Source organism: Trachurus trachurus (genome assembly GCF_905171665.1).
Source record: "Trachurus trachurus genome assembly, chromosome: 11".
Taxonomy (NCBI): domain Eukaryota; kingdom Metazoa; phylum Chordata; class Actinopteri; order Carangiformes; family Carangidae; genus Trachurus; species Trachurus trachurus.
This window is the reverse complement of record NC_139904.1, coordinates 4,736,709-4,759,330: the sequence shown is the minus strand read 5'-3', so window position 1 is coordinate 4,759,330 and position 22,622 is coordinate 4,736,709. Positions and strand designations below refer to the sequence as shown.

Sequence of the window (22,622 nt, the reverse complement as noted above, 5' to 3'; positions counted from 1 at the left end):
TAGTTTTTATTGAGTCTTAGTTGTAGTTTTATTTAATCTTAGTCTTAGTTGTAGTTTTATTTAATCTTAGTTGTAGTTTTTATTTAGTCTTAGTTGTAGTTTTTATTTAATCTTAGTTGTAGTTTTTATTTAGTCTTAATTGTAGTTTTATTTAGTCTTAGTTGTAGTTTTATTTAATCTTAGTTGTAGTTTTATTTAGTCTTAGTTGTAGTTTTATTTAATCTTAGTTGTAGTTTTTATTTAGTCTTAGTTGTAGTTTTATTTAATCTTAGTTGTAGTTTTTATTGAGTCTTAGTTGTAGTTTTTATTTAGTCTTAGTTGTAGTTGTTCAGGTTTTAGGAGAAAGCCTCTGTCAGACCTCTAAAGATGAACTTGTTCCCTTTGGTTGCATCCATCCCATAATGTTCCCATCAGTCCTCATCAGGTTCCATTCCCTCTTATCTAGCTGTGGGTCGTAACTCCAAGTCGTCCCATATTATTGAGCTGTGGCGTTTTCTTCCTGCAGCTTTAGACATCGACAAGAAAACTACAACTAAGCTGCTGTTATCTGATGAAACTTTACTTTACTGCAGTTTAGCATCAAACCTGGAGGTTGGAGCTAGGTCTAGTTGTTAGTTTTATTTCAGTTTACTAGATGATTGTTTCACTGCTAGTTTTAGTTTTAGTGAACTATAATAACCCTGCTGTGTGTTTAGGTGCTGTACTACGAGCTGCTGGCCATCAGAGAGGCCTGCATCAGTCTGGAGAAGGATTACCAGCCGGGCATCACCTACATCGTGGTGCAGAAGCGCCACCACACTCGTCTGTTCTGTGCAGATCGGAACGAGCGGGTCGGACGAAGTGGGAACATTCCTGCCGGCACCACGGTGGACACCGACATCACGCACCCCTACGAGTTCGACTTCTACCTGTGCAGCCACGCCGGCATCCAGGTGAGGATAATATAATCATTATAATTTAGTCTTAGTTTTAGTTTTTATTGAGTTTTTATTTAGTCTTAGTTTTAGTTTTAGTTTTTATTTAGTCTTAGTTGTAGTTTTTATTGAGTTTTTATTTAGTCTTAGTTGTAGTTTTTATTGAGTTTTTATCTAGTCTTAGTCTTAGTTGTATCCAGGTGAGGAGCCCAGGGGCCTGTTGTTCGAAACCTAGATAAGGGATTAAGCCGGGATATGTTGGTTATCCTGGCTGAATTTAGCCTCAAGTCGGTTGTTCAAAAGCAGGCTAAATCTATCCTGGTCAAGTTACTATGGTGATTTATTCTCTGCAGCTAGCCTGCTCCAGACCAGGCTAACAGCCAGGCTTAGTTGATTCTGTTGTCTTTATCTGTGAAGTCAGCAGTCACTCTGATCAGAAATCAATGGGTTTCATACATGTTCTTATGTACATATTGGCCTGATTTATAAACAAATAAAATGCATTAACAATAATCAAAAAACATGAAACTTTTACAATATTTATTAGGCTTTTTTTTTTTCATAATTAGGCCTTCAAAATTATTTTTCATAAAATATGTTACCATTGGCCTAAATACTGGTTGAGGTAAGAAAATAAGAATAAAATTGAGTGAGTGTGAGCACCTTCCAAATTATTTATAGACCTCGTCATCATTGTTATCAGCAATTTATTGAAGCACCAAACAGCATAATGTTCTAATATTTAATGAATTTTCACCTGTTGCACATTTGGCCATGTGCTGTAAACTTTACTTCAGATTTGTGCAATTAATCATCTTCCACTGCTCATCACTAAGGCAAAGTGCACAACTGTTAATTTGTGAAAGGAACTTGAGTTGTGATCATAGTTTTTGGATTATTAAATCAGTCCGCAGTTGTCCGCCGTGCTCTCTCTGAGCTTTACGACAGCAGCGGTGCTTTTTTTTTTTTTTTTAAGAGAGGTGTGTCACATGACATCAGCATTAAGATCCGCTTTTGATTGGAGGAAAGCAGCCACACCTGTCCTCTCATCGGTGAATCTGTGATCAATCTCTGTGGTCTACTGACGAGAGAATTAGTTACACCTGGCTTGACAAGGCCGCCCCTCCTCAGCCTGGCTCAGCGTTAGTGCAACCAACTAAGCCAGGATGGACTTATGAGACTTTGTCCAACCTGGCTTTTCCACTTATCCTGGATATCTTTATTCTACAGGCCCCACGTCTAATAATAATAATGATACGATCATAATAATTATAATAATCCTCATCATTAATACCTGTCCACCCCCCCCCCCCCCCAGGGTACGAGTCGACCGTCCCACTACCACGTTCTGTGGGACGACAACTGCTTCACTGCCGATGAGTTCCAGCTGCTGACCTACCAGCTGTGCCACACCTACGTCCGCTGCACGCGCTCCGTCTCCATCCCCGCTCCGGCCTACTACGCCCACCTGGTGGCGTTCCGCGCACGCTACCACCTGGTGGACAAGGAGCACGACAGGTAGATATGATGACATCATCACCTTTATGGGATGTTGGTTAAAGGGATAGTTCAACATTTTGTGCAAATTGCCCCATTGCCATAATAATCCCTATAGTCATAGCAGTAGGTTCGTTACCTTTAATTGTCGGTGCAAGCTGTTTTTAGAACGGTGGAGCAGAGCCGTGAGCTGCTCAGAGCTACGCTACGTCGGAGGCTAATGGGAGTTCTTGGTTTCCCTCATCAAACTCATCAAATACACAATCCAACAACTCCACAACGCTCTGGTGGACAAGTTGTGACCTGCACATTCACCACGCTATGAGATAACACAACGTTACCACACAGAGTCGTTTTAAAGGGAAATACAGAGACTGCTTGATGAAAAACTGTCCCTGAAGGCAACGTGCATCAGCAGTTTTGCATGTATTTCCCTCTACAACAACTCTGTGTGGTAACGTTGTGTTATTATCTCATAGCGTGGTGAATGTGCAGGTCACAACTTGTCCACCAGAGCGTTGTGGAGTTGTTGGATTGTGTATTTGATGAGTTTGATGAGGGAAACCAAGAACTCCCATTAGCCTCCGACGTAGCGTAGCTCTGAGCAGCTCACGGCTCTGCTCCACCGTTCTAAAAATAGCTTGCACCGACAATTAAAGGTAACGAACCAACTGCTATGACTATAGGGATTATGGCAATGGGCCAATTTGCACAAAATGTTGAACTATCCCTTTAAAACACTGAATCAGTTTGAACCGGGTGCTGGAAGTAGCAGTTCCGTCTTCTGACTCCTGTTTGTTGTTGTTGTTGACAGTGCTGAGGGCAGCCATGTGTCTGGTCAGAGTAACGGCCGAGACCCTCAGGCTCTGGCCAAGGCCGTTCAGATCCACCACGACACGCTGAGGACCATGTACTTCGCCTGAAGCCCCGCCCACCAGCCCCGTGGCCCCGCCCACCAGCCCTGAAGCCCCGCCCACCTGCCCCGTGGCCCCACCCACCAGCCCCGTGGCCCCGCCCCCCGCCTCCTTCCACCGCCGCCGCCAATGGAGCTGGACGGTGACGTGACGCCGGCAGCTACTGAGGACGACCGGAGCCGCAGGGGGGCGGAGCTACAGCTACAGACGCCTTATGCAATTTAAAAACCAGCCAATAGAGAGCCTGAGCCGAAGCAGGAAGTAACGGTCGCCATGGGACCTCAACTCTGAAAAACTATCCATGTAAGTGAACGGGAGTCCAAGTTTTATTTCGTGATCCGATTGAATTGTGCCATGAGAAAAAAAATCTGACCTCTACCTGTTTAAAACACCACGTTTCATCAAGAGAAATCAGCAGTTTGTTGTAAAACGATTGTAAAATAAAATTCTGAAGAGTCCGTAACCAGAAAGACTACAAGTCGCGTAGGTGACGTCACACACCAAATGCCGCCCTTTCCCGTGGCTATATGCCCAGCTGGCTGAAATCCAGGAAGTAGTGGTGGTACTTCCTGGTTGGTACTTTCTGAATTTCAGCCAGCCAAGTGTGTCTGATTACTGTTTTGAAGTCAGACACACCGGGATTAATCAGTTTGGCCAATCATGTACAACAGGAAATAAAGGAGCTGGCTGAAATTCAGGTAGTACCAACCAGGAAGTACCACTACTTCCTGGATTTCAGCCAGCTGGGCATTCTTGTGGGACACCAGATTTGTAGTCCGCAGAGCGTCTTCACACTAAATACATTCTTCCGTTGCCGTTTTACGATAAACTGCTTTTTTCCCGGATGAAACGTGATGTTTTAAACAGGTAGAGGTCATATTTTTTTGTCATGGCACAATTCAAACGGATCACGAAATAAAACTTGGAGTCCCGTTTATTCGTATGGAGACTTTTTTCGAATTGAGGTCCCATGGGGCTGCTTCCGCTTCGGCACTCTATAGACCAGAGCGGCTTTTTTATGCAAATGAGAGTGACTGATGCATCCTGGGTAATTTAGGGGCAGCGCCCGGCATCCCTCCATTGAAAAGTTCAGACTAACTGGCTTAACAAACTAACTAACAAAAAGTTGGCTATTAACAGGCTATTTACAGACACAACACTTAGCCAAAACCTCCCCGGTGATTCGACCAAATACGTGTAGATGTCTGGGTCAGACATTTCTGGCCACTGTGTGGAGTCATTGATCATTGTGGGAGGCTAAAGGAGCATACCGCTAGATTAATTAATTGTAATTTTTCAAGATGGCGTGAACGGTGGGTTTCAAAGAGGGTGTCAAAATAATTATGAGACATAGTGCTACAAAAGAAACAAAAAATAAAACATTCAAATTGATTGTTAGTTAGTCTACGCTCCATCAAAACACAAAAAGCCACTGAGTGCAATTTAAAAATGCCGGGCGCTGCCCCTAAATTACCCAGGATGCATCAGTCGTTCACATTTGCATAAAAATGCCGCTCTGGTCTATAGTGTGTGAGCTCCGCCCCCTGACATCACTTCCTGCTCCGCATTTTCCTCCTGAAATCTCCAACAACAACTCTCTCTCTTGACTGTGTGTGTGCGTGTTAAAACGTGGCGGGAATAAGAACTGATGATTCTTTTGGTGCGTGAGCAGGAACCAATCAGAGCCAGCGAGGACCCGGACGGTTCTTGGTTCCTGTCGTCCACGGGTTTTTTTTTTTTTACCTGTTCGTCTGTTTGTGAGTTTTTTTTTGTTTGTTTTTGTTTTTTTCAGCTCTCTAGGTAGATACTCTATACGTGTCGTCTGCCCTTTAATTGTCGCTCCCGTGTTTCCTTTATTAAGACGACGGCTCCTCGGTCCTCAGTTCTCCCACAGACACTGAACGCATCGTCGTTGGTTTTTAACTCAGACCAGAGATCAGATTATTTTTACAGTTTTACGGAGGAAGTGAAGCAGGTGCAGCGCTGAGGATGAGGAGGATGATGAGGAAGAGTATCAGTGTGACGCTTATAGGTGATGATGATGAAGAGGAAGAGGATGAAGAGGAAGCGGGCTGGACAGTGTTTGAGCTGATGAAGGATCAGTGACGTGAACAAAGTGCCTCGTTCAGCGAAGAGTCGATGTAGAAACTAGAAACTGAAGCTGATCTGAGAACAGCCGAGACTGACTGAACTTCCAGATGTCTCCATGGAAACGTTTCTTCTGAGTCTCCATGGAAACCAGAACCAAACAAATATCAGAATTTAAGACGTAAAAGAAAAAGAAGAAAAAGACGTTTTAAAGTTGATGAACTGTCCAGTTTTCATCTCCAGGACCAAACCAACGTGCCACTGCGCTGATCTCTGGTCAGATTATTGTCTCTCTGCTCTGCTCGTCGTCGTCATGACGCCGTTTCTTACTCTGACATCATCACCAGCATTGGTCGGAGGAGTCGGACGCTGTTTCCTGTTTCTGATCAGAACCTCATGATGTAATAATAATAACAATAATAATGATAATAATATTCATAATAATAATAATGATAATATTGATGATGATGACATGGAGAGAGCTTTATTGTGAAAATCCCCTTCCTGTTGCGACACTGACAGGAGCTCAGATCTTATATTTATATTTAACAGAGATGAACTCGGCTCTTATTTTTTCTATTAACAAAGTCCTGGACGGTTGATGATGACATGACATCACTTCCTGTCCGCTCCTTTCTCCTTTCTCCTGATTCGACGATGCAATACTTTGATGTGTTTGCTGCTTCGTGGAGACTGTTGATGGTCGCGTTGTCACTGGCAATAAACCATCAACCCCTCCTCCTCCTCCTCCTCCTCCTCCTCCTCCTCTTCCTCCGTCTGCTCTGTCGTTTTATCATCTCAAGAAGTGGTGAAAGACTTTTATTCTGAAAGGGGTCGGGGGGGTCTGACGGGAGGAAGATGATGATGAAGAGGAGGAAGAAGAGGAGGGTTGACTCTGTGCCTTTTTCCGACGATGGTGCTCGACATAAAACAAGTCTGAACATTCAAGTTTATATTGATACATGACGATACTGTAAGGTGTGTGTGTGTGTGTGTGTGTGCGCGTGTGTGTGTGTGTACCTCTGACATATGCCAAGAACGTGTGTGTGTGTGTGGATCAGTTTGAAGCACAAACACACAAACTCTGTTGTTCATTAGTGAAGAAGTGAAACAGTGTAGAAGTGAATGTAGCATATTATTTATTTCTGTAGTCTCGTATGGTTCATTCTCACATGAACAGCAATAATGAAACAAATCTTTTATCAGTTTTTCTGGCCTCTTCTCCCTTGTTTTTTCTTCTTCTTCTAATGTGAAATCTTTGTCGTTTACAGACCCCCCCCGATCCCCCCCCCACCCGCTCTCCCCCCACGACCACGTGTCTGTCTCATATCATCACTGACTCAGAGTTTGTCGACGCATGTTGATGAAATGATGTCACTTTTAGAATAACTTTGTGTTTTTATGTCTTAACACTCGTCCTGATCCTGTCGTACGTCGTTTTGAGCCTTTTTATTTTTATTTGGTCGTCATATTTAATTTTTGGAATAAATAAATAAATAAACTCTCTGTATGAAACACAAGAGTTTTGTTGTTTGGTGTTCTTTGTTCAGTTTCTGGAAACTCGTCCATCCGGTCGGTGCTGAGCAGAAAACTATATAAATAACAAAAATGGAAAAAGAAAGAATAAAAATTAATTAATTAATTAGAAACATGAGCAATTTGTTTGAAGACAGGAGTATAGTGACATCCTGAAACAATGAAAAGTGGTAATAGAACACAAAAAAGGAGGGAGATCATTCCAATCCGATGGTGCTTTATATTGAAATGACCTTTTACCAACCTCTTTTGAGCATCTAGGAACAAAGAAAAAAGGGAGGTTCATATGTCTAGGTGAGTATGGCGAAGTGTATGGAGTCATAAGTTCTTTTAAATATGGAGGACAATGGAGCAGGGGTGGAAAGAGTACCAAAAAAATCTACTCAAGTAAAAGTACAGTTACCTTGATGAAATTTTACTCAAGTAAAAGTAAAAGTACTGGTGTAAAAATCTACTCAAGTAAAAGTAAAAAGTAGTTCATTTAAAATTTACTCAGAGTAAAAGTTACTTAGTTACATTTTTTTTTTTTTGGGGGGGGGGGGTATAATGGCCAGAGATTGGCCTAACATTCTCCGTGCATGTCTCTGTGTTCCAAATGTGTCCCTTCTCCATCGATACACTGGTCTCCATCATCCTTTAGCTCCTGTGGCACCAACTTGATTCTGACCTTCTGACACTGCAGTTGTCCAGAGCCAATCAGATGGACAGTTACTGGCACTAAGGTTGTCACGATCATGATCATGATACTAAAATTTTCAACTCAATATCGATATTAAGGAAAATATTCGATACTCAATACCATTTTCAATACGGATAAAAAAAGAAAAGAAAAATCTCTCTCTCCCTCTTTCACTCACACACACCTGTTTTTTTTTTACTGTCTTTCCTGTCTGCTCTCAAGGAGAAGGAGAAGGAGAAGAAGGAGGAGGAGGAGGGGGGGGGGGGGGTTTTACTGTAGGTTCTCTCTCTCTTGCCTCTTTACTGTTCTGCTCTGAAGCAGTGGGCTGCTTGTCTGTTCCTTTGAGCATGGCCATGGATCTGACTGGGCTCCTACATTTAACTCAACGGACTGCCGGTCCGGCCTTCAGCCCCGGTGTGTCTGGCACGGTCACCATAAACGTAACCGAATAGATGGACATGCCTGATAACGTTGTCTTTAATCATTAACGTCAGCTTTTAACCGCTAGCTGTGGCTAATGGCTAATATTAAAGCAGAAGTGAGTGATATATTTGTGTTAAATTAAGTCTTAAATAGTTATATCTTCCGACAGCAATCACTTACATAGAGTGTTTGGTCTGAAACACGGGTCTCTCAGTCCCTCTGTTCTGCTCTGAGCCGAGGAGAAAACATTTATCGTATCCTACAGTTTTTATCCAATGAGGAGAGAGAACGGCATGCAGGGCTGTGTGTGCAGCCAAGGAACGCCGTGAATGTGGCGACGTAGGGACGAGGACTGTTATGGTGCGTTCAAGGAAACTCGTATTTTTCCGACCGTGAAGTCGTACCAGTTCGATCTGGTACGAGTTCACCGGTCGGAAGTTACGAGTGGCCGTTATAGTGACTTTCACCGGTAAAACAGGTCGGAAAAACACGAGTGGGTTGCCTGAAACGCTACAAAGTCGTAAGTTGTGACTTGAAGCTGTAATTTACGATTTCAAAAGCCTGCCTGGAACGCAGCATTAGCGAAAACGACCGGATCACTCACTTCTGCTTTAAGACGACAACATAGCGACGAGCCCTGTTATGCACAAACTCACGTAGCGGTGAGGGGAAAGAGGTGTGTACCTGCCTGCATAGATGGCCTGCCTGCTGCTGTGTGCGTCTGTGAAGGGGGAGAAAGAGAGGCGGCAGCGGCGTAGCTACTTTTGACAACCCACACAGAGTTATATATTTTTTACTTTGTAACTTAAGCTATTTAAAATGTAACTAAGTACATTTCTTCCAACAATATGTACTCAAGTAAAAGTAAAAGTACTGATTTTAAAAATTACTCAAAAAAGTACAAGTACACAAAAAAGCTACTTAATTACAGTAACTTGAGTAAATGTAACTCGTTACTTTCCACCCCTGCAATGGAGATAGACACATTTGAAAAGAAAATGAATAAGAAAATAAGAAAACATTCACCTCATTAAGCTTCTGCTGGACACAGGACCAATCAGCGAAGACCTCCACCTGTACCCAGGGCCGTTGCTAGGAATTCTGGGCCCCTAAAGTGGGCCCCTAAAGTGGGCCCCTACCCCCCGACTTTTCCACTTTTTTTCTTAGACTACGTATGCATTATCATTTTTTATTTAGCCTACTTTGTTTTGATGCTAATGCAGCATTACTATGAGTATTAGTCAGGGTCTTAGAAGAATAATTCAATCATACAAAGATTCGACTACTGGGTTTTTTTTGTGGTACCTACTGGGTGCTGGGCCTAGAATGATCACCTTTCTCCCTATGCTTTCTCCCCTGCCTGTACCTGTCCTGCTTTCTCTCCACCTGCTCCAGCTTCATCGGCGCTGACAGGAAGTGGCTGCTGTGTTTACCAGCCGGCTGTAATCAGTGTGTACACTTCCGGCCTGAGCTCATGATCCTTATTAACTCGGTAGCCGAGCCGGAGTCTCCACTTCCTGCTCGTGTTCCCTAACGTCCTCAGCTTTAATTGCTTTGTCTCTGATTAAACACCAACGTGTTTGACAGGACGTCCTCCCTCTTTCATCTGGGCCAAAGGTCAAACTGGGTCCATGTGATGCTTCTCTGGAAATGAATCAGATTAAATTTAGACCTGAAACATGTCAACGCTGAGGTCGGTGTCTGGACCGTCTACAAAACTAAACACGGGGTCTGCTGCTAAAGGCTAGCTGCTAAGCTAGTCTAGTTAGTTTATTTTGGTTTTAGGATTGTTCTTCATCATGATTTCAACTTTAGCTCCTGTGCTTCATATTTAACAATCTCTGTTTTAAATATCAAAAAAAAAAAAAATTCAAACCCATAAGAAAGAGGATAACTTGATGGAGCTAACTGTCAAGAAAGAGGATAACTTGATGGAGCTAACTGTCAAGATGAAGCCGCCACAGTTTGTTGTTGTTAATTTAAGATTCTGCTGCTTTATTGATAAACTCATTTACTGATGTTGCTGCTGCAAAATTAGTTTTTCATTAGGAAAAGGGAAGGCTGTGCTAGCTAACAGCAGCTACTGAAGTTTTTTCCTTGTCAGAAGATACGCTAGGCTAGGCTACTTAGCTTTTTAACAAACAAAGGGCCTTTTGTTTTGTTGTTTTCATTGTGAAATGAATCATCAGCTTCTGCTTTATTCATCTGTTATAACAACCTCAGTTATTCAACTATCATTTTCACAAAGAAAAACAGGTCAAACGGGGATAGCTAACAAGCTGAAGAGCTCTAGTTCAGTCTGTTTCTTGTGATTTTTTTTTTTTACCATTAACATCAAAGGCTTATATGCTAAGCTAGGCTAGTTAGCTTCAGACAGGAGCGGGGTTTTTTTTCTTCTCCATTGTGAGCTAAAATAAGATGCTGCAGCATCAGCAGTGATTTCAGTCGATTCGTGAATCAGGAAACAGCAATTTAGCTTCTTTTGTTTGTTTCCAGTTCTTGTGAATTTTCTTTTTTTCCAATGTTGAGATTTAATGGACAGATCCAGACAAACAAGGTGTTTTTTTTTTGTTTGTTTTTTTTACATTTCGTTCTCATTTCATGTTTTAAAAAAAAGACACTCATCATGCGTCACCATGGAGACGCAGTCATCAGCTGAGTTGTTGTTGTGTTTCGCCGGAGGAGGAGATACTGTCCCTCAAACGCTGTAATTATTGATCAGTAATTTATTGGATTATGTTTCATAAGTGTCAGAGTGTTGAGGCTTCTGGTTTATAATGAAACAGGCGTTGGGTCAGTGTTGACTCTGTGTTCATGCTTTATGACAGTGTACAGCAGCAGCAGCAGCAGATGTAAACACATCATCCATCCTCAGCTGTCATTAAACATCAAAGACTTCACACCGACACGATCAGCAGATATAAAATAAATATAAATAATACAGTTGACGTGTTTATAACACTTGTTATATTTATACACCGAGTCGGCAACCAAGGAAACGTCACTTCCAGTCAGAGCCGTGGGGGAAAACAAACCGATTCCCCCATAGACATACATGTGAAAACGGGGCATTTTAAACCTTTGTCTAAGGCTTGTCCGCTGTCATGTCTTAGTTTGAATCACTTGTATATGCTGACAAAGAGCTACATATTAAAAAACTCATCAAGATCCGGGTCGATTGTTGTCTGTACATTTTAAAATGTTGGGTCTTTCACAGTCAGTCACATACTACGTCTGTCTATGGAGGAACTGTTTGTCTTCCCCCACGGCTCTCACGTTTAGGTGGGCGTTCCCTTGGTCGCCGCCGGCCGGCTGTAGACACTCGGAGACGATGCCTAACTGTACGTTCACACCAAAAGCTTCCAAAGCGTCAAAAACGCCGGAAGTCAATTCATTTTCAATGAGAGCCCGGCGACACTGAGCGTCCAAAGCGTCAACAGGCGTCGCCGCGCTTCCAAAGCGTCCAAAGCTTCCAAAGCGTCCAAAGCGTCCAAAGCGTCCAAAGCGTCACCAGATGAGAAGTTGAGCCAGGTTTAACTTTAGGGTAATGAGCTATGACGTGGTTAAGCGGCAACCGGCGGCAGCCTGTCAGAATAGAGATGTCCGTCGGCTGCCTTTTTTTGTATTTCGGCTCCCCAATGACCAGCGCGATCGAACTTTGACGTCAGTCACCTGACGAGCGGCCAAAGCGGCTGGAAATATTTGCAGTTTTGGGAGCTGTCTTGTCTGACGCCCACCCTCGAGCGTTTTTGACGCTTTGGAAGCTTTTGGTGTGAACGTACAGTAAGAGTTGTTGTGTACCATTTTGCACCGCAAATAAATTGAAAAACCACAACCTGAGCTTTTATATTTTACCCAACCGTGTAACGGCTCTGACCGGAAGTGACGTTTCCTTGGTTGCCGATTCGGTGTAGGCTATATGTGACTGACTGTGAAAGACCCAATATTTTAAAATATACGGACAACAATCGACCCGGATCGTGATGAGTTTTTTTTATATATAGCTCTTTGTCAGTACAAGTGATTCAAACTAAGACATGACAGCGGACAAAGTGTTAGACAAAGGTTTAAAATGCTGTGTTTTTACACATACTGTATGTCTATGGGGAAATCGGTTTGTTTTCCCCCACGGCTCTGACCGGAAGTGACGTTTCCTTGGTTGCCGACTCGGTGTATTGTCTTTAAGTTCTGGAACAAATGTCACCTGGAGAAGTGGAGGGAGGACTCTGATTGGCCGATCAAACATTTCATTGTTGTCCATAGAAACGTGTCTGTTCCTCAGGGCGGAGCTGCTTCCTGGTACCGTTGGGACTTGGGGGGTCTCTGCTGCGGACGGCGAGCAGCCCCCCCCCTCCCACACCGGAGGATGTGCAGCTTGGCCATGACGCCGCGGCAACAGGCGCTCAGCATGCTCCTGACGGCCGCCGACGAGAAGTAGAAGATGAACGGGTCCAGGCAGGCGTTGAAGGTGCTGGAGAGCAGCGCCACGTTCCTCCACTCCTCGCTCTCCTTCCGCACGAAGCCGACCACGTGGGAGGCGTTGTAGGGCCCGAAGCAGACGGCGAACACCAGCAGCGTGCCGAGGGCCAGGCCGATGGCGCGCAGCCGCCGCCGCCGGCCGATGTTGGGAAGACGTGAGAGGATGAGGATGAAGTTGACGTAGCAGAAGCAGCAGATGACGAAGGGGATGCAGAAGAGGACGAGAAAGAGCTCCAGGCGGAACGGCAGCAGGATGGCGAGCTCGTCCTCGGTGAAGTTCAGGTAGCAGGTGGGCGGAGGAGTCGCGGGGGCGGGGCCGCTGCCGTTGCCGCCGCCGTCGCCCTCGGTGCCTTTCCCCCACTGGACGTAGGGGATGATGTAGACGATGCTGAGGTTCATGGAGGTGAGCGCCCAGAAGAGCAGGCTGGCCAGCACGGCGTAGCGCGGCCGGCGGCACAGCGAGTAGCGCAGCGGGTAGGCCACGCCCAGGTAGCGCTCCACGCTGACGGCGGTGAGCAGCAGCGTGCTGTTGTAGATGGTGACGTAGAAGACGAAGCCGGTGAAGGGGCAGAGCGGGAAGGGCAGCACCCAGGCCATGTCGTCCCACGCCTCCTTCATCTTGAAGGGCAGGAAGGCGAGGAAGATGAGGTCGGACACGGTGAGGTTGAGGAGCAGCACGTCGATGGGCGTCGCCCGGCGCCTCACCTTGCGGCAGAAGGTGCAGAAGGCCAGGACGTTGGCGGGAACGCCCATCAGGAAGGTGACGATGTAGACGGACAGCAGCAGCTGACAGCACAGCATGATGGCGGCTCGCGGCGAGGACGAGGACGGAGCTGAGACACACTGAGGATCAATAACACCAATCAGTTATCGACTATTAAGTCTGGTGTTTCAGACATGTACGGTCGGTGGCCCTGAGAGTTACACAGGGTCAAACTCATCCATCCAACCATTAATTCATTCATTCATTCATCCATCCAACCAACCATCCATTCATCCATCCAACCATTCATTCATCCATCCAACCAACCATCCATCCATTCATTCATCTAACCATTCATTCATTCATTCATTCATTCATTCATTCATTCATTCATCCATCCATCCATCCATCCATCCATCCATCCATCCATCCATCCATCCAACCAACCAACCAACCATCCATCCATTGATTCATTCATCCATTCATCCATCCAACCAACCAACCATTCATTCATCCAACCATTCATTCATTCATTCATTCATCCATCCAACCAACCATCCATCCATTCATTAATCTAACCATTCATTCAGTCATTCATTCATTCATCCATCCATCCATCCAACCATTGATTCATCCATCCATCCATCCATCCATCCATCCATCCATCCATCCATCCATCCATCCAACCATTGATTCATTAATTCATTCATCCAACCAACCATCCATCCATTCATTCATTAATCTAACCATTCATTCATCCATCCATCCAACCAACCATCCATCCATTAATTCATCTAACCATTCATTCATCCATCCATCCATCCATCCAACCAGCCATTGATTCATCCATCCATTGATTCATTCATTCATCCATCCAACCATCCATCCAACCAACCATTCATTCATCCATCAATCAATCAATCAATCAATCAATCAATCAATCAATCAATCAATCAATCAATCAATCAATCAATCAATCAATCAATCAATCAATCAATCAATCAATCAATCAAGCAATCAATCAATCAATCATCCATTCAACCATTCATTCATCCATCCATCCATCCATCCAACCAACCATTCATTCATCCATCCATCCAACCATTTATTAATTCATTCATCCATCCATCCATCCATCCATCCATCCATCCATCCATCCATCCATCCATCCTTTCATTCATTCAACCATCCATCCATCCAACCATTCATTCATCCATCTATCCATTCATTCATGCATTCAACCATCCATCCAACCATTCATTCATTCATCCATCCATCCATCCAACCAACCATTCAGTCATTCATTCATTCAGTCATTCACTCACTTACTCACTCACTCACTGCAGCTTTTACAAGATTCAAATATCAGAACTGTTTGAAATATTTTATCATCTAAAAAAAACTTTTTACTTCATATAATTCATATATTCATTGTAATTCATATATAACATTTTAGATAAACTTGTTCAGTTTTAAGGACAAAGCTGCTGTTCTCCTTCTTTTTCTTCTTGTCTTCATGTCTCTTCTCCCACTGTTGGTGTCAAAGCCACTGGTTTCTAACTGAACACATCTCATCTTTTAATAAATGAATAAAGAGATAAATGTCTGACGCTGCAGGTTCATAGGTTTGATTCAGTTTGTGACAGAACATGAATTTTATCACAGTTCATACAAAAATCAACCGGTCACTACAGCTGTGACTCATCTGTGTTTTTGAATCATATGATCATATAAATCAGATCGATCCCTGCTACAGGAGTAAACAGATTAACCCCCTGTAGCTGTTGGTGTTTCTGGTGCTGACAGTAGATGATGAAGCTGTGGACTCACCTGAGCGGCGGCGGCGGTGGCAGCGGCGGCTCTACATCCCTGTGAGCGAGTCCTGATGGAGCTGCAGCTCCGTGTGTCAGCGACGCCTCCTGAAGCTCACACTGTTTGATCAGAGTCTCTGAGCTGCTCTTAATATGCATCCACGTCTGTTGCTCCTGCAGCGGAAATTTAATCAACTCCTGAACGAAGCCTTTGTTCTCTGCTCTGCAAACATCATCGTCATCATCACTTCATCTCCCGGCAACTGGTCAGGACGCACGGCGCAGGAGGAAAAGTCTCACATTAACTTTTTGTGAGACTTGACAGAGACAAAGAGAAAGTTGGATCAGAGGAGACTCATCAGGAGGCAGCACCTCAGACCAGACCAGAGTCACAGCTGGAGAGTAACAGCTGGAGAGTCAAAGCTGGAGAGTCAAAGCTGCAGAGTCACATCTGGAGAGTCAAAGCTGCAGAGTCACATCTGAAGAGTCAAAGCTGCAGAGTCGAAGCTGCAGAGTCGAAGCTGGAGAGTCGAAGCTGCAGAGTCAAAGCTGCAGAGTCACATCTGGAGAGTCAAAGCTGCAGAGACACATCTGGAGAGTCGCATCTGGAGAGTCACATCTGGAGAGTCAAAGCTGTAGAGTCGCATCTGGAGAGTCAAAGCTGGAGAGTCAAAGCTGCAGAGTCACATCTGGAGAGTCAAAGCTGCAGAGTCAAAGCTGCAGAGTCACATCTGGAGAGTCAAAGCTGCAGAGTCACATCTGGAGAGTCAAAGCTGTAGAATCGCATCTGGAGAGTCAAAGCTGTAGAGTCACATCTGGAGAGTCAAAGCTGGAGAGTCACATCTGGAGAGTCACAGCTGCAGAGTCAAATCTGGAGAGTCAAAGCTGGAGAGTCACAGCTGCAGAGTCACATCTGGAGAGTCAAAGCTGGAGAGTCACATCTGGAGAGCCACAGCTGGAGAGTCACATCTGGAGAGTCACAGCTGGAGAGTCACATCTGGAGAGTCACAGCTGGAGAATCACATCTGGAGAGCCACAGCTGGAGAGTCACAGCTGGAGAATCACATCTGGAGAGTCACAGCTGGAGAGTCACATCTGGAGAGTCACAGCTGGAGAATCACATCTGGAGAGTCACATCTGGAGAGTCAAAGCTGCAGAGTCAAAGCTGCAGAGTCAAAGCTGGAGAACCACATCTGGAGAGTCACAGCTGGAGAGTCAAAGCTGGAGAGTCAAAGCTGGAGAGTCAAAGCTGTAGAGTCAAAGCTGGAGAGTCAAAGCTGTAGAGTCACATCTGGAGAGTCAAAGCTGGAGAGTCACATCTGGAGAGTCAAAGCTGGAGAGTCACAGCTGGAGAGTCAAAGCTGGAGAGTCACAGCTGGAGAGTCAAAGCTGGAGATTCAAAGCTGGAGAGTCACATCTGGAGAGTCACAGCAGGAGAATCACATCTGGAGAGTCACAGCTGGAGAGTCACATCTGGAGAGTCAAAGCTGCAGAGTCGAAGCTGGAGAGTCACATCTGGAGAGTCAAAGCTGGAGAGTCACAGCTGGAGAGTCACAGCTGGAGAGTCAAAGCTGCAGAGTTAAAGCTGGAGAGTCACATCTGGAGAGTCAAAGCTGGAGAGTCACAGCTGGAGAGTCACAGCTGGAGAGTCAAAGCTGCAGAGTTAAAGCTGGAGAGTCACAGCAGGAGAGTCACATCTGGAGAGTCACAGCTTTACTCAGTGTTTGATGATTCACCCTCTGTCAGTTTAGTCTGACTTTAACACACAGGAATGACTCATCTGATGTCACACACTAAGAATGTGTTTATAATATAATGAATGAGAATCTGCATAAGAGAAAGAACAGTGAATCTAATGAAGCAGCTGTGAATGTGAATGAGCTGCTGTCACGAGTCTGAATGAACCAGAGGAAACTTACCTGTGTTTACCTGAGACTGCACAACATCAACAGGTAACAGGTAGGCTACAGGTGACCTCTCTCACCTGTCTCATGGTCACATTTCAGCTCATGTCAGTTTTTATATTAAAGGAGAACCAGCACTGTTCCAGCTGTTTGTGATGATGGATTTACTTTCTGGATGGGTCGCGGACAACTGGTCAAAAAAGTAAATAATATGCACATCTGATGTTGGACATGTCTTTTATTTTGAAAAATAACTTATATTGAAAGGCACACGTCACGTGAACACATGCAGTTGTAATGGTCCTCAGCTTCTTATTATTTGCTCTGAATGCAAAGATATCAGTAATGTGGCCTGAATGCAGTCAATCTTGTTTTGTTTTGTGGGTCTTTATTTTGTGCAATTTGATATTTATTCACTTTTGTGAATATGCTCTGAATGCAGAGATGCATTAGAAGTCAAATATATCGCTTTGTTGTTCTCCATTTTGTGCAGTTTGATATTTTTTTATTCACTTCCTTCCGTACACGCAGTTGTCATGGTCCTCCTCAGTTTCATTCATGTGCTCTGAAATGCACTTTGCTCAATAAAGAACAAAATTAGTTTTTAAAGGCTTTAAAAAAAAAAAAATCTTGGTTTGAATTATATAAAAGTGGGTCGTGACTTAATGACCATGGGAAAATGTGGAGCCCAGAGTGAGACTAGTTGAGAACCCCTGCTCTAGTGTTTTGTGTTTTAATGGTAGGAGTAGAAAAACACTTTTACATGTGATGGATTTACTTTTTTTTATCAGTCAAACCTGGCAACCCTGACCACGCGTTCTCTGTTTCTGTTTTTATCTAAAGTTACATAAAACGTCAGATTCATATTAGATTCTTTTTTGTGTTTGTTTGAAGGAAACGCGACCGTTTTTATTTCCTTCTTCTGTGTACTTCCGTTTTGACGTGTTGTCATGGTGACAGCAGCCCCGCCCCCTCGGTGCTGCTGCTGCTCAGACGGTAACGAGCTGCTGCTGCTGCTTCTCCTGCACTAAAGTGTCGTAGTTTCTCCTCCTTCTCCCTTCTCCTCCTTCGGACTCGAACCCGCTGTGGTCGCTGCGGTCGCTTTCATGGCGCATTACAGAGTGAGTGAGTCTCCGCTGCTGCTGCTGCTTCGCCGTTTATTCACTTATATCTATCGGTTTGTGTTGGTTCGACCGAGTGTTTGCTAACGGTGTAGCATCGTAGCAGCGGCCCTGAACGCACCACGGCCGTTGCTCCTCAGCGTGTGTTGTGTTGTGTTGTGTTGTGTTATTGTGTGTGTTGTGTTGTGTGGTTTATACACTGTGTGTGACCTCAGTTTTATTTATTCTCCACCGGTTGGTTCCCGCTGTTTGTCTTCAGGCCTCGGAGTCGAAGCGGGAACAGTTCCGCAGGTACCTGGAGAAGTCCGGAGTCCTCGACACCTTGACGACCGGTGCGTTCACTGCGGCTCGGAGAGCTCATACACTTAAACTCATAACAACAACCAGTGTTGGGAGGGGTACTATTCCCCTACAGATTACTGATTACATGTCCTAAAATGTAATCTGTAATGTATTTGGATTTCTCACATTAATGTATTCTGACACTTACTGGATTACTTTCAAATTACACTGAATTTGCTTTAGAGAATGATCTTACACATAATCTTACAGGCTGCCGTGGCTCCTTTAAACTAAAGCATTAATAAATGTGTTTGAATTTGTCAAACCAAAGTTTAATTTGCTATAGAGAGCCTAAGCGGAAGCAGGAAGCAGGAAGTAACGTCGCCATGGGACCTCAACTCTGAAAAACTCTCCATGCAAGTGAATGGGACTGAAAGTTTAATTTCGTGATCCGATTGAATTGTGCCATGAGAAAAAAATATGACCTCTACCTGTTTAAAACATCACGTTTCATCTGGAAAAAAAAGCAGTTTATCGTAAAATGGCAACAGAAGAATGTATTTTGTGTAAAGACCGCTCCACGGACTACAGATCTGCTGTCCCACAAAAAATACGTCACCAACTGACACGGGAAAGGGCGGCATGTGGTGACGTCACCTACTCGACTTGTAGTCTTTCTGGTTACAGATTCTTCCGAATTTTATTCTACAATAGTTTTACGATAAACGGCTGATTTCTCTTCATGAAATGTGATGTTTTAAACAGGTAGAGGTCATATTTTTTTCTCATGGCGCAATTCAATCGGATCACGAAATAAAACTTTCAGTCCCGTTCACTTGCATGGAGACTTTTTCAGAGTTGAGGTCCCATGGTTACTTCCTGCTTCCGCTTAGGCTCTCTATTGATCACCCAGACATATTTAAATGATTGGTTTTTTTTTTATCGCATAACACAATCACATAAAATTAGTACAGTATATTACAACTGAGCAGCTTTCTCTGCTCTACAGTCCAGACTGCAGCCTCTGAACCTCCCAGACTTCTGCAGAATGCCCTCGAAAAAATACACAATTTAAAGCAGAAGTAAGCGATATATTTGTGTTAATATAAGTCTTAAATAGTTATATCTTCCGACAGCAATCACTTACATAGAGTGTTTGGACCGAAACACGGGTCTGTCAGTCACTCTGCTCTGCTCTGAGCCGAGGAGAAAACTTTTCTCGTATCCTACAGTTTTTATCCAATGAGGAGAGAGAACGGCATGAAGGGCTGTGTGTGCAGCCAAGGGATGCGCCTGAATGTGGTGACGTAGGGACGAGGACTGTTATGGTGCGTTCAAGGCAACCCGTAACTCGTGTTTTTCCGACCTGTGAAGTCATACCAGTTCGATCTGGTACGACTTCACAGGTCGGAAGTTACGAGTGGCCGTTATAGTGACTTTCACAGGTAAAACAGGTCGGAAAAACACGAGTGGGTTGCCTGGAACGCTACTAAATCGTAAGTTGTGACATGAAGCTGTAATTTACGGTTTCAAAAGCCTGCCTGGAACGCAGCATTAGCCAAAACGACCGGATCGCTTACTTCTGCTTTAAAATAGGTTTTGTTTGTGAGTGTAGGAAAAGCAACGTGATGATATTTTGAAAATAAAGTAATGACAGTAGCCACTGCTAAATCTGTAACTGAAAATGTACTTAAACTCACTTCTCTGCTGAAGTCGGTAACTATCTGTAACGGAATACAGTTACTCATATATTTTGTATGTTAAATACGTAAGGCCGTTACTTGTAATCCATTACTCCTCAACCCTGATAATAACATACTGTCTGTCTGTTTCCTCTGCTTCAGTCTTAGTGGCGCTGTATGAAGAGGGCGACAAACCGAACAACGCTCTGGAGTATCCTTCCACTCTGTCTGCAGCTGTTAGTTAGAGCCAGGTGAGGATGGAGACAGTCAGATTTGACTCTTCAACAGAGGTAATGATGACACACCTGGAAATATATAGTTTAATGTTCTTATAAGTGTCAGGTGTCACAGACAGGACATGAAGTAATGTTAGAAAGAGTTCAGTAATAAATAAATACACAAGCAGCTATGAAATACATACACTGGACAGTAGAGTGTATAAATGAAGAAATACAAACCTGTACAAATGAATAGATTCATTTTACAGCCGTTTGTTTTATTGATTCATTTGTATATTAACATTTTATTTATTTATTTAGTAGTGTATTTAACAGGACAGTGCACATCAATTAACATTTCTGTAGATGCGCCAGAGTTACAATGTCATCCTAAAACTGAATAGAAATAGAAATGTATGTTCAACATTTATTTATTCAGGGTGGATTTCACAGCTGTGTTTATTTCTATATTTAATAATAAATCCGGTGGCCTCTCATCTTGACCTGCTCTATTAGAAAACCTTAGAAAAGCTTTAAAAACCGTTTAAAATGTGGTCAGTTCAGCTGGAGGAAGGTTTGTTATTCTTTTAACCAGACAGTGAAGGCATCATGTTTCTGGCGGTGTCATGGCGGCCGTCTCCTCCTCTCCTTCTCCTTCTTATCCTCTTCTCCTTCTATAAAGCCCTCAGTGTGAATGAATATTTAAAGTTTAAAGCTTTAACGTGCGGCTCAGCTTCGTGAAGCTCCACCTGGGCGCCGCCGGGCCCGAGCCGGCCGACACCGAGGCGCTGCGCATGGAGCTGTCCGACCTGCAGCTGAAGTGCAACCTGCTGATGGAGGAGAACAAGGAGCTGAGGAACAGGGTGAGGAGCTGCTCAGCTGTTTCTCCAGAGAATAACCACGTTTCCATCCACACGGTTTTATTCACATTCAGCAATATCGAATTAAATCTTCCTCATGAAACAGTAAAATTGAATTAAATATCATGAATATCGATAAAAAGTTAATACGGTCGATCATCAAATCATCTGATTTTCTCTTCATCGATACAAAGTTACTGAGACGAATTCTGATGGAAACAGTTCTTTGTCTGATAAATGTGAGTTGTGATCATGTTTTATGTCGATTCCTCTACGTATTCCAGCTTTTAAAGGGATAGTTCAACATTTTGTCAAACTGGCCCATTGCCATAATCCCTATAGTCATAGCAGTAGGTTCGTTACCTTTAATTGTTGGTGTAAGCTATTTTTAGAACGGAGGAGCAGAGCCGGAGCTGCTCAGAGCTACGCTACGGAGGCTCATGGGATTTCTTGGTTTCCCTCATCAAACTCATCAAATACACAATCCAACAACTCCACAACGCTCTGGTGGACAAGTTGTGACCTGCACATTCACCACGCTATGAGATAATAACAGAACGTTACCAGACAGAGTTGTTTTAGAGGGAAATACAGAGACTGCTTGATGAAAAACTGTCCCTGAAGGCAACATGCATCAGCGGTTGTGTCAATGTGCAGGTCACAACTTGTCCACTGGTCGCGGCTCTGCTCCGCCGTTCTAAAAATAGCTTGCACCGACAATTAAAGGTAATGAACCTACTGCTATGACTATAGGGATTATGGCAATGGGTTAATTTGACAAAATGTTAAACTATCCCTTTAAAGACACGGTGGAGTAGGTCTGAGATGAAAATGCACTTGAAGCGACATTATTCGCATTAATATTTTTATCGATCTTGAGATAATTCTATCGACAGGTGGATGGAAACATGGTTTCTGTCTGTGACCTCTGACCTCTGCCTTCCTGTGTTTCTGCAGCTGATGCAGTACGAGCCGTCGCCTGAGGAGGGAGCCGCCGAGTAGAGAAGAGTTTTTGTTACTGTTGTTTAAAAAAAAAAAAAAGAAAGAAAGAGAGAAAACATGAAACAACAAGGTTTTTGTAGAATGTAAATATTTATTACATCATGGCGTTTGTACAGTGAAAATTAATTCACTGTTATTTTCTGTTTGGAAACAAGAAGAAACTTTTGCTTTGTCAAAATAAAAATGTTTTTTCAGCATCAAGTCGTCGTCGTTCTGAGTCTGTGACTGTTTCACTGGGACCAAGTCTACAAGTAGAAAAATAATCATTTGATTAAAAAAAAAAAAAAAAAAACAATAATCCAGAGGCCTGATGGGAGTTCATGTTGATGATGAAGCAGCTCAGATATTTTCCACTGACGCTGTTTTAACGGTTGTGTAACAGTTTATCGATCAGTTTCCAGCCCCCAGTCGCTCACAGCTGTTCCATCTAAACCGGATCGTTACCGTCCGTCCTCATCTGGACTCATGTGACCCGGCTGCTGATGTCACCGGCCCTGCCTCCGTGTCTC

At 43.8% G+C, this 22,622-nt stretch overlaps 3 protein-coding genes across 3 annotated transcripts in view; 2 read left to right on the top strand and 1 right to left on the bottom strand.

Annotated features, from left to right (window-relative positions):
• Positions 1–3,353, top strand: part of LOC310994003 (protein argonaute-3-like) — a 32,183-nt gene extending 28,830 nt beyond the window's left edge. Inside the window, exons 16-18 of the mRNA XM_083982499.1 lie at positions 696–932; positions 2,233–2,432; positions 3,226–3,353. Of these exons, the coding sequence (XP_083838625.1) occupies positions 696–932; positions 2,233–2,432; positions 3,226–3,334 (546 nt within the window). The 3' untranslated portion in view covers positions 3,335–3,353. The remainder of the gene's footprint in view (positions 1–695; positions 933–2,232; positions 2,433–3,225) is intronic.
• Positions 3,354–12,329: 8,976 nt separating this feature from the next.
• Positions 12,330–13,331, bottom strand: LOC310994013 (free fatty acid receptor 3-like; the record flags this gene model as incomplete). Its single annotated transcript, XM_083982513.1, has 1 exon — positions 12,330–13,331. The coding sequence occupies one exon, from the start codon at positions 13,329–13,331 to the stop codon at positions 12,330–12,332; it is 1,002 nt and encodes a 333-aa protein (XP_083838639.1).
• Positions 13,332–17,933: 4,602 nt separating this feature from the next.
• mycbp (MYC binding protein) lies at positions 17,934–22,256 on the top strand. Its single transcript, XM_083982521.1, has 5 exons — positions 17,934–18,069; positions 18,329–18,401; positions 20,196–20,244; positions 20,985–21,114; positions 22,069–22,256. The coding sequence occupies exons 1-5, from the start codon at positions 18,055–18,057 to the stop codon at positions 22,111–22,113; spliced, it is 312 nt and encodes a 103-aa protein (XP_083838647.1). The 5' UTR covers positions 17,934–18,054; the 3' UTR covers positions 22,114–22,256.
• Positions 22,257–22,622: the final 366 nt, after the last annotated feature.

What these genes read in the sequence shown, in the direction of transcription:
- mycbp (XM_083982521.1), top strand. An exon ending in CCTCGACACCTTGACGACCG is followed by an intron (nt 18,402 to 20,195) that starts GTGCGTTCACTG and finishes CCTCTGCTTCAG; the next exon opens with TCTTAGTGGCGCTGTATGAA. An exon ending in ACAAGGAGCTGAGGAACAGG is followed by an intron (nt 21,115 to 22,068) that starts GTGAGGAGCTGC and finishes GTGTTTCTGCAG; the next exon opens with CTGATGCAGTACGAGCCGTC.